The sequence below is a fragment of the Lynx canadensis genome, chromosome D1 (genome assembly GCF_007474595.2).
Source record: "Lynx canadensis isolate LIC74 chromosome D1, mLynCan4.pri.v2, whole genome shotgun sequence".
NCBI classification, from domain to species: domain Eukaryota; kingdom Metazoa; phylum Chordata; class Mammalia; order Carnivora; family Felidae; genus Lynx; species Lynx canadensis.
The window spans coordinates 61,962,593-61,974,831 of record NC_044312.2 but is presented as its reverse complement, the minus strand read 5'-3'; the positions used below and the strand labels follow the sequence as shown (position 1 = coordinate 61,974,831).

At 42.2% G+C, this 12,239-nt stretch overlaps 1 protein-coding gene across 1 annotated transcript; it reads right to left on the bottom strand.

Moving 5' to 3' along the window:
- Positions 1-313: 313 nt before the first annotated feature.
- LOC115526290 (olfactory receptor 51M1-like) lies at positions 314-1,278 on the bottom strand. The gene is given in 2 exon segments (XM_030333740.1): positions 314-663; positions 666-1,278. Coding segments are annotated over 2 exon segments (957 nt in total). The 5' UTR covers positions 1,273-1,278.
- Between the last annotated feature and the right edge of the window lie 10,961 nt (positions 1,279-12,239).

The window sequence follows — 12,239 nt, the reverse complement described above, 5'->3', positions numbered from 1 at the left end:
TACTTTTCCTTTTTAATTTTTGTTCTGTTTCATTTTTGTTTTAATATTTGTACATTGTTGATGACCCTCAACAGAATCTTCTGGGCCGTTTTTGGTGCTACCAAAACAGCAAGGTCTCATACGTAGGAGGAATTATAATTTAAGCAAGAGAACATCAGCACTCGTAACCCATAACTCAGGAAAGAAATCCATACGTATTTTAATTAGGGCAGTGGAAAAAAAACTTGGGGAACATGTGGGGTGATGGTAGGTTCTCAATGCTGTAAATCTTTGGCCTGATTTGGGAACTTCCCCTGGGCACCCTCTGGAATCTTTAGCTCCAAGACTTAGTACTGACCTTCCTAAGACTGAGGAGTTTGCTGATGACATGGCGGATCTCCTTGGTCTTAATACTGTATATGATTGGATTAAGCATGGGAGGCACAAAGAGATAGACATTGGCCATGAGAAGGTGGACAGCAAGTGGGACGTGCTTCCCAAAGCGGTGCACGAGGGACAGCCCCACCATAGGCACAAAGAATATCAGTACAGCACAGAGGTGTGAGGTACATGTTTGGAAGGCTCGGAGCTGCTCCTCTTGGGAGGCCAGTCTTGCCACGGTGTGCAGGATGACCCCATAAGACAGTGCGATGAGCACCAGGTCCAGCATCATAGTGAACACACCACTGCCAGCCCATACAGGTTGTTGAAGGTGGTATCTGTGCAAGCCAAGTGTATCACTTCCTGGTGTAGGCAGAAAGAATGGGAAAGGACTCGAGGCCCACAGTAGGGAAAAGTCTTCAGGAGGAGGACAAGGGGAACTAGGGCCACAGGTCCCCGGAAGATGACAGCCAGACCTGCCCTGATCACTCGCTGGCTAGTGATAATGACCGAGTACCTAAGGGGGTGGCAGATAGCCAAAAAGCGGTCAAAGGACATAATAAGGAGCACTGAGGACTCCATGAAGGAAAATGAGTGGATACAGAACATCTGGATCTGACAAGCCACAAAGTAGATACCATGAGATTTGAACCAAAAGATTCCCATAGTGGTGGGCAAGGTAGACACTGACAGTCCCAGGTCAGTGAAGGCCAGAAAAGAGAGTAGATAGTACATGGGTCTGTGCAGACGAGGGTTGGTCTTAATAACTATCAGAATGAAACAATTGCCTGAGATGGCCACAAGGTACATAAGGAAAAAGGGGATGAAAATCCAGTGTTCGATGGTGTCCAGTCCAGGAAAGCCAGTGAGGTAGAACATGGGACTAAACTGAGTAATGTTGGATAAGAGCATGAATTGAGGACTGAAGAGAGCTATCATTCCTCAGGGATGGAGCTGAAAATAAATGGATATTTCTGGTTATTAGTTCTTCCAGTCTCACTAACAATCACACAGAAGGAGAATCATGACCATCATCTTCTTTGCTATCATCTAGTTCACTATTATCAATTCTACCATTCTACTACCTTTAGTCTTTGATAGCACCACCTTCACCAGATTTTCTTCAGTATTTCTGCAATTTCTATTCCTTCTCAGCCTCCTTTGCTGGCTTCTCTTCATTGCTCATGCTTGAAATATAACCATTCCTATTCTGAGCAATTTTCTGGCCATACTCTATTGTTTCTCCTGGCAATATCATCACTCACATGATTTTATTTACTATCCATACATTGATAAATATCAAATATATAACCCAATAATTTTTATTTTTTATTTCTAGGCTCCTATCTAGCAGCATGTTGAGTGAGCATCTACATCTAGTTGTTTCAAAAGCATGCCAAAAATTCAACTTATAATCACTTCCCCCAGTAGGGTTTTCATTCATTATGTTTTCATTAACTCAGTATAGGAAATGTAGACTTCAGAAATAAGTTGAGGAAGAGACATATATTTGAGAGATATTAGTAAATAGGCTGGACAAAACCTAAGAAGTGAGTGTAGAGAGAAGTTTCTAGTATTGAGCCCTGGGCAAATCTGGCATTTAGAAGTAGAGGAGAGAGACTTCACTAAAATATTCTGAGGGAAAATAAAATCCCAGTTGCATCAGGCAAAAAACAGGAGATGGTGGTTTTGGGTGTAAGTTTCATGAGGGATTAATCAATTAAATATAATATCACTAAGGGGTCAAGGTAATAAGGACTGAGAAGTGACCAGAGGATTTAGGGACGAGGAAGTCATGGTTGATTGTGAGAGAGCATTTCCATGGAGTGGTTGGGAATCAAATCTGATTCTAGTGTTCAGATGAAGGAGGCAGTGTAGGATTCCAGGCAGAGATGAGACCCATTGGTTGTTCATAAATTCAAAGTGGAACTGGTCAGCATTCTTGTGTGTTTTTGACCACTGTGTTTATCTGCTCAAATGCAGAAGAGAAGTATGTGGAGAGTTGAAGTTAGGGTAGGCTTGTATGATGACAGTTCAGGGTCTATTAAAGGAGTAATTATGATGATGTGCTGTGGACACTGCACTGCGTAAAATGAAAAGTGAAGACATGAAGGAGTGAGAGATGGTGAAAAAGGACCAGCGATCTAGAGTGTGGGACGGGGTTGAGCTGCCAATTTAAGGTAAAGGACGCAATCGTTAAGAGGAGGTCAGGGCGCTGAAAGTGTGGCTGCTGATTGCATTAGGGGAGGGAATATTGGAACCATAAGAATTTAGTCTGGATCAGTAGTGGAAAGAGCAAAGTGAGTCAGTACTAAAATTTTAGCCAATAAAATGGGACTGGAAAGGGCTGTGGATGCAACCAGGAGGGGTTAGCGATGATGGTGCATGCTGCCAACCAGTGGAAAGAGTGCAGAGGAGGTGGTGAGAAGGAAACATGTTCTAGAAGACCAATGCCAGCCTTTCATCACTTTGACAAGGGGTGAAAGGATTATCCACGTGTATCCTCTCCATTGCTTCACCCCTAAGTTCACGACTCAACCAACCGTCCAACGGCTTTTTTTTTTTTTTAATTTAGCTAAAGCAAAGCTTTTAAAACTCCCAACGACCTCTAGGGGTGGAATTCAATGGCAACTTAGTCACACCTGATCTCTAGAGCTATTCTTCTTTTAAAGGCTCTCTCTTGGAATTCTTGATGACAGGATCTGCTGGTTCTCTTCTAATTTTTATGACAGCTCCTGTTCAGTCCCTCCCATCCATTGCACAAATGTTCATTTGTTCATGTTACTCAGGCTCCTGACGTTAAATACTTTCTCATTCGTTATGTAAGCTATTATTATTTTACTTATAGACTGATACCCCTAACTATTTATCTCTAGTCCGGACAGCTCTGCTACGCATCAGGCTCGAACTTCGGCCTTCCTGCTAGTCTCAAAATGGATGCCAGTTAAATCCAATACATCTAATCTTGAGCCCATCCTCTACCCTCTCCACACGTGATTCTCCTCCCATTTATACATTTTTGACAATATTGTTTAACACTTTCTAATCATCCAAGACAACATTTTGGAATGTATACTTTCCTTGGCCCTTTGCTTCTTCCCAGATCTATTTTTCTAACTATGTTAAGTAATTTTTACCTCCTAAATATCCCAGCAGTCTGTTGCTTTGTCTCCACGCCTGTGCTCACTGACATAGTTCTTAGTTCTCACCTCACCTGCTCACCTGACCTCTCTGTCGCTTAACTTGCATGCCTAACACCGACTCCCCTTGATCCATTCCCCGCTGGGGAATTGTCCTGGGGCTTGTTCAGAGAATGCTAACTCTCTGAGCTTCTGCACTGTTCCCAGTTCTTCCCAGCCCCCTTTCACCAGAATGCGGTTCACACTTGTGAAGAGCTATGGCGAGGGCTGCGGTTTGGTGAGTCTGTGCCCCAGTCAGACTCTGGGGGAGACTTAGCATCATCACATACATTTCTCATAACCATGAAATGTTCTGTCCCCACTACACAGAGAAAGGAACTAGAGCAAAGGTAAATGACTTCTCCAAGGCTTCCAGGTGAGCTAATGTCTGAGTGAGCATCTGAGCCCCTGTCTGCCGAATTCCAAGATGTGTGGTCTGAATATGTTAGAATATTCTGTAGCCGGGTCCTTCTGGCTTCGGCATCTTTCTCAACCGATCTTTTTTCTCTTGCAGTTGACAAATCCATGCAACTCTTTCTACAATTCTCTACAATTCCTTATTTGTATTTTTCTAGTTGCATTATTTAAAAAAATTTTTTAATGTTTATTTATTTTTGAGAGAGAGAGACAGAGCGTGTGGAGGGGAGGAGCAGAGAGAGAGAGGGAGACAGAGAATCCAAAGCAGGCACCAGACTCTGAGCTGTCAGCACAGAGCCTGACACGGGGCTTGAACCTACCAACGGTGAGATCAGGACCTAAGCCAGAGTCAAAGCTCAACTGACTGAGCCACCCAGGCACCCCTCTTGTTGATATTATTTACATTGCCGTATATCTTGCTTTCCTGAAAAAAAAATCTTGTTTTTATGGCCAGTGAACATTGGCTGATTCTTTAAAACAGCACAAATATCATTTCTCTGACAAATCTCTCTTGACTTTCTTGTGTAGAGTTAGGCAAATCTTTCTCGGTACTGACATAATACCTTTGCTACAGCACTGAAAGTGTAAATCACAGGGGCACCTGGGTGCCCTATTTTTTTAGGTTTATTTATTTATTTTGAGGGGGGAGGTAGGGGCAGAGAGAGGGGGAGAGAAAATCCCAAGCAGGCTCCTCACATCAGTGCAGAGCCTGATCCAGAGCATGATCTCATGAACTGCTCTTGAACCAGGAGGTCATGACCTGAGCCGAAATCCAGAGTTGGATGCTCAACTAACTGAGACATCCAGGTGCCCCGAGTGACAGATTCTTACTAATTTCATCTCAGCTCATGATCTCATGATCATGGTTCGTGAGATTGAGCCCCTGCCTGGACTCTGTGCTGGCAGAGTGGAGGCAGCTTGGAATTCTCTTTGCCTCTCTCTCTGCCCTTTTCTCTCTCTCTCTCTCTTAAAAATATATAAATAAACATTTAAAAAAGTGTAAATCACACACATACTTCCTTTATATATATATACATACATATATAACACACACTTATTTATACTTATCCTTATATATCCTTTATATATACATATATATTAAAGATAAGTATATACATGCTTATAAATACACTTATTTATACTATATGTAATATCTACTTATATGTTATGTATAAGTATATACAATTACAAATATGTATACTATAAATAACAGGGGTGACTGAGTGGCTCAGTCAGTTAAGCATTCGACTTCAGCTCAGATGATAATCTCATGGTTTCATGGGTTCGAGCCCCACATTGGGCTCTGTGCTGACAGCTCCAAGCCTGGAGCCTGCTTTGGATTCTGTCTCCTTTCTTAGTCCCTTCCCCACCCGCACTCATGCTCTGTCTCTCAAAAATAATTAAACGTTAAAGAAATTTTTTAAGTGTAAATTCCACACATACATCCTATATATATATATATATATATATATACACACACATATATTTATATACAAAAACAGAAACAAGTATATAGATACACTTATTTATACTTATATATAGTATCTACTTATATGTTACACATAAGTAACAATTACAATTACAAATATGTATACTATAACAAAAATAAGTATATTTACCTATACATATATACCTATATATACATACATATATAATAGGATATATTTTCTTCATAGATATATTCTTTATATATAAGTATACTTACAGATATTTATACTTACACCTACATACACATATTTCTTATATACCCTATATATGAAATATGTTATTTGTATCTTATATATACTCCTATATGTGTGCTGTTTGTGTGTGTTTAGAATTTATGACTCACTTTTTATACTGATGAGAGTGGAACTCTAAGAAAGACCCCAGGAGTGCAGAACAGTGCCTAACACATAGTAGGCACTGCTATATGCTTTTGCGTGAAAAACTAAATGAATAAGTGAATGAATTGAGTGCTCACCGCTTGTCCTGATTAGCTGTGCCTGGAGTTTGGTGTTGAGTGCTATTTTCACTGACTTCAGAATGATAAGGACAGGAAGGAGGCTCTGGGAGAAAGGAGGTCTATAGACAATGATAGGGCTGGGGTTATTTCTCCTGGAAAGGAAGTTCTGAGGAGTTTCTCTGAAAATGAAAGATAATTGTCCATGTTAAGAGAGAAACAGGTGTTTCTCCTTTAAAAAAATCTCCCCAAATTGCCACCTTCCTAAAGTGGCCCCCATTTCCATCTTGGCCTGAAAAGACCCAGGCCAGAGAGCCAACCGCATCCCCGTCCCCAGCCTACTCAAAAGAACTGGCAGGACTTCTGTCCTGAGGAAACAGATAAGCCCCTCTTGGCTTCTGTCCCAGCTCCCTGAACCAGATAGAGAGGTGGCCACTTGCTTCCCTGAGACTCACCCCACCCTCTTCCAGAGTGAGGAGAAACCAGAGCCCAAACTTTGATCCTCCCTTGGAGTGGGCCAAATCTTCCCATCTGAGGTGAGCACTCAGAGGCCCGAGGCTGCCTCCCACCCTGGCTTTGGCCTCCAGCCTGCATCCCTTCGGGGAAGAGAAATCCTGCTTTGTCCTGCGTGAAAGGGGTAACATCAGAGCCACTCTGGAAATTGAGGCCACCCCCACCCCAAAACAGAACCATGTGTCTGATAAAGGTTTTCGAGTAACTAAGGTTTTAAAAGACAAAAACAGAAACAACAAACAAAAGAACCCAGGAAGCCCATCTGTCAGCATACAGCCGTGGCTACTGACAATGTAACTATAGTATTCACAGCAGAGGCCGAAAGAAGAAATTCCTGAAAAGAGATTTTTCACTATGCAATGAACAGGTAGATCTCCACCTTACCTTTGTGTTCGAAATATTCTTTTGTTTCAACCTAATATTTGCTATGTAAAAAAACTGAGTTAGTTGTAGAGGCTACTGTTTCTTATGAGTAGGAGAATACCCAGATGGACTTGGACCTTATTTTTGAAGATACCTCACTTTTGAGCATTCCCACAAGGGTCAAATTCAATGTGTCAACGTGCCTTTTGTGACCAGGGTGGATGAGGACTTTGGAGGGGAGTGGGCGTATTCTGGATACTGGGGAAGCCATAAGTGTGTCTGTGTTAATAGAAAAGACTAGGGGCAAGATCCTTCTTGCCATGTTCACTGGTCCGGCACACAAAATGTACTTCAATCGGCACACATGTACAAAATGTACAAAATCTGAACTGAAGAAGCTAATGGCTGCTTGGTTGATGAGAAGACAGGGAGGAGTCTGTGGAGACCAGAGGGTTTATGATATCCATGATTTCCAGAAATAATCCAAGAAGGGCCTGGCCTGGGCACATCTGGGGAGCCAGGCAGCCCTTTCTCGTGGCCTCAGTAACATAATATTTATTGTAGATGGGCTTTCCTTTTCTCTAGAGAGGGCAGTCTCTGTTCCTTTCTCTGGCCCTGGTTCTTTGCCAAGGCTTTTGCTAGTGTCAGGAGTGGAAGAGTTTCTGGGAGATCATGGAGTCCAAGACTTCATTTTACAAATGCAAAACACTAAGGCCCAGTGTGCTGAACATACTTGTCTAAGGTCATTCAAGGATTCGGTGCAGGAGCTGGAATTAGAACTTAGGCCACATTTTCCCAGGGTCTCTGCTTTCCTGGACAACTCTACATCCCCGACTCCTTGCATTCTCTCTTTCTTCTCATATGACCCTCACCCCCACTGAAACCCTGGCTTAGGGCAGCAGTGGAGACTAACCTGCAGATGCTCGTTTTAAAAAAGTGAAGCTCAGGTGATCTGTACCGGGAGAGGAAGCGGGTAGGCAGAATGGCACCAGCATCAGTGTGACGCATCAGGCTGTACTGCCAGGGAAGGATTTATCCTCCTTCTTTCTCTGTGCATGTGAAGCACCATGGCACCAGCTGGGAGAAGCTGAGGACAAACAAAGAGTCCCCAGGGCTGGAAGCCCTGTGGGCAAGAGCCGACGCGACTCTCTCCCCTCTACCTCCCTCTCCTTCCATGAGTTCACCTGAGGCTGAAGAGCCCTCACTTTATAGGACTTAATCTCCAGGCTGCTGGATCTCCGCTGGCAGAAAAATGGTACAGCTTCATCCCCTTTTCCTGCTTTATGAAGAAACTGATCCCAGCCACCTGCTACCTCATCTGATCCCTCCCTGTGTTCATCAGAATGGTCCCACAGTTTGCCAGAGAGGCCGGACGTGGTGTATGAAGGCCACCCACGCAGCTGCCACATTGGCTCACATTGCTCACCTTCCTGGAAGCACCAGAGCCCCTAGCACTCCCATGTCCTCCCATTCTCGAAGTCATTTTCAGGCCCATTTACCTATTTCCTTTGATGAGATCATTCCTTCACTCTTTGTCTCTGCCGGACACTGCACCTTTGAGCCTAGAGGCTGGCCAGAGAAAAACCTTCCATACACACTCCCATCCCAAATGCATGCTCCAGCCCGTTTCTCAGGCTTTCCTGAGGCTCTCCACTCAAATCTGAATATGCGGACCCTACTTCAACAAGCCCTGACGCAAGGAGTCTTTTCCCCAACGTTCCCTCTCTTCTTGCCTTCTTCCCTCTTCTGGTAACAAATACCATCGTCTCAGAAAAGTCAGTTTGTGTTTCTTCCTCAGTCCAAGCTACAAAACCTGAATTGATTGATGTGGTCAGGTCGTATGCACACTTCTATTCCCATGGAACACACACACACACACACACACACACACACACACTTGGAGATTGGCATGAACAAGGTATTATAATAATGTAATCATAAGCAGGAGATGGTTGATCAGGTTTGCATGAGTGTGAACCCCCCAAATGGGACATATAGACCCAAAGTGAGGACAGAGACCCCTGAAGTTTATGACATGCCAGTGTGATCAGAATACACCTAGATAGAAGATGGCATCACCTCAGACGAGGTAAATAGCCAGTAGTTATGGACAGACTGTAGGCAGGCAGAGTTAGGGTGACAGGACAGGATGCAGAGAGCAGGTCATCTTTTGAAATTGTAGTTGATGAAGAGAGTTCTGGCTCAGACAACAGAGGGAGAGAGTTGAAAATCCTCAATTAGGTTTGTAGGAAATAAAATTCTTACCAGAAAAATTTGAGAATATTCTGCCTTTATTGAGAACATAATTTTGGTCATGTCCTAGAGGGAGCCAAGTTAGGGAACAATTGCTTCTGTTATTACCATCAGCAGCAACTATTGCTATTATTTGGGGGCCCCTATGACATATGAAATGATACAACAATCATATGGACAACCAAAGACATGGACGTAGCAATTATGGGAGTTTGGGTGCATAGCAACTAGCCCAACTGGGAGGCACAGGGAAGGCACTCCAACTGAGTTATGAAGACTAAGTAAGAATTAATCATGAGACAGGACTTTATAGCAAGGGAATGGCAGGAAGGAGGGGTATACGCTAAGGCATAGAGGTGAGGAAATTTTTCTGAGAACCATAAAATTCTCTAAAACTCAAATATAAAATTTGAGAGAAGTAATACCTTGGAATGAGACAGTAGATGTAGGCAGAGATAAGAGTCTGGAAGAATGTATGCATATTGATGATTGAGTTTAACAAAGCAAGGAATGACCTTGTATTTTTTTTTATGGAAGATATTGTTAGCAATATGTATAAAGTATTTAAAATCTGCACTGGCAACAGACATTATTTGGTGCACGGTGCTAGGTGAGAATAACTCCTAGCTTTTCACATGGTTAAATGATACTATGGAATGGATGGATAACCTTCCACTTATCTGGAGGCTTGCAATACTATTTGCCTTATATTTCTTGCTAGCATCTATATAATAGCTTTCTACTCTGCTTCCCTGAATTATACATAAATGAAGGACTAGCGCCCAAGGAATTGTCATTTTAAGAAATACAAAATGTTCTTAGGTCTTTTGTTTTATTTTTTTATATCACAGAAAAATCCTTTAGAATGAAGATTGAAATGACATTAACCATTCTTATCAATTTTCATTTGCTATGCATCTATTAAGTGTCTGCTCTGAAAAACCCTGAGCAAGGCCTTGCAGATACATAAGTTGACATGACATAGTTTTCTCTTTATGAAGATCGTATTTGGTAAAGAAAACAGATTGTGTTAAACACAGTTTACTGAACAGTTTGTCCCAGGCTGGGAAGGCAGAATTTGTTTCTGAAGGCTGGTGGCACCGAACAACAAAGGAATAGTTCTTGGGCAATCTCTGTCCCCTTGGGTAATGATGGTGTAGGGAGGCAAAATTTGCTGCCCCAAAATGTGTCTCTTTGGCGTGTGGATTATTTTAGGCTAATTATTTTTAAGAAACAGAAGGCTAAGGTTTCTTTTTGCTTCCCATTGACTGCCTAAAAGAATTTAGATAGGACACCTGTTCCAGGAAGAGAACTATTACCATAGACAACTACAGTATAATATGAACTAGGTGTGGTAGACAGGGAGGAACCTAGCAAAATCTGCTTGTTAAAATTATTCTGTCTCATTGTTTCTCTGAGGCCCAGCAAACATTTGTTTACCAAATTTTTACTCTTTTCATCTTCTTGTGAATTATCTCTCTCTCCTTTAAAGTCCCAAATCCCTGTCCCCTTCTCCATAGTTCTTGATGGTATAGTCCTCAATTGCTTGACTGACTCTCTATGGGTCTTTTATGCTTATGGAGCCCCCGTATATATGTAGTTAAATTTGAATTTCTTCTGTTTCATGATTTATTAATGATTAATCTGTTTCATGTCAGTTTAATTCTTAGACTAGCTAGAAGAATCTTGAATAGTAGAGTAAAATTTTTCCCCTCCCCAACAATGAAATCTTATGAATATAAAGTGAAGTGAATGTAGGTAGGTGATTCTTAGGGACGTGGTATATCAATATGTTGGTATGAGTCTAATCTTGAATGTATTTAGAATCCATTACTAAAGTATTGGGGCACCTGCGTGGCTCAGTAGGTTAAGAGGCTGACTCTTGGTTTTGGCTCAGGTCATGTTCTCACAGTTTGTGAGTTTGAGCCCCATGTTTGGCTCCACACTGACAACAGAGAGTCTGCTTGAGATTCCTTCTCTCTCCCTCTCTCTCTGCACCTCCCCTGCTCACTCTGTCTGTCTCTCTCTCAAAATAAATAAATAAACTTAAAAAAAAAGAAACCCTTACTAGAGTATCTAAATCCATTACTAAAAGTATCAATGTAAGAGTGTACCTATTTGTATGTGTGCTAGTGTGGCTTTCAGTGCATATAATATTATTTTCACATGTGCCTGTGTGTGTGTGTGTATGTGTGTGCATGTGTGAAAGATACAGAGACAGCTGTGTGTGTGTGTGTGTGTGTGTGCATGTGTGAAAGATACAGACAGAGACAGCTGTGTGTATGTGATAATATGACTGTCTTAGCTCACTCCCTATCCACAAGGAGAACAAGTAAGCCTACTCTGTACCAGAGATTGAGAAAGCCTGTGGGAGAGACAGGGATATATTGGATCCTAGCATGCTTTTCGGGATCCCAGTTATATTTAGGGGAGGTTCTACCCAGTATCAATACCTAGCTAACTGAGTCAGGCTTGGCGGGGTATGAGATTACTGTAGAACAGCCAGGTCAATATGCATCTTGTGGTTTTCCAATACAACCACCAGGGGGAGCCTTCAACCCCAAATGGGTTTAAATTCAAACCTTCCTTTCCCAACAGGTTAAGAAAATACATCTTCCAACTTCATTTTCCCACATCCTGTTGATCTCCCACAAAGTTCTGAGAAATGCCAGCTGGTGCATTCCTCCTCTGTCTCATGCATACAGACAACAGACATACCCAAACCCTATAACACACATAAAATCGTGAAAGTAATGGAGAGATATATTTTCTCTACTTTCTCAGATATTAAAGATAACCTCATAGGATGCAGATGTGTCTGAGTGCCTTTAGTCCCAGTTACATTGACCAAGCTTTGAATCCCCAGTCAGACCAGACACAGAACTAAAGGAAATCCTTTCTCAAGGTTTTTGGTTTCTCCAGACTCAGACTCACTTGGGTTGGGGGAGGGGTCTCTGTTGCAGAAAATGGCTGTAGCCTGAAGGGGAGCAGAATTTGTGGCTCCAAAATATTCCTCTTTGGCATAAGGCTTATTTTAAGCTGATCATTTTTAAGAAACAGCAAGGCTCAAGGGAGCTCTGAAAACCAACCAAGCAGAAGTTACCCTTTTGTAAGAGACATTTACATTTGTAAGGAAATCTCCATTTGTAAGGATGTCTCCCTCCATTACCAGGATGAGGAAAAGGACTAAACCTCTGGAAACTGGTCGTTGG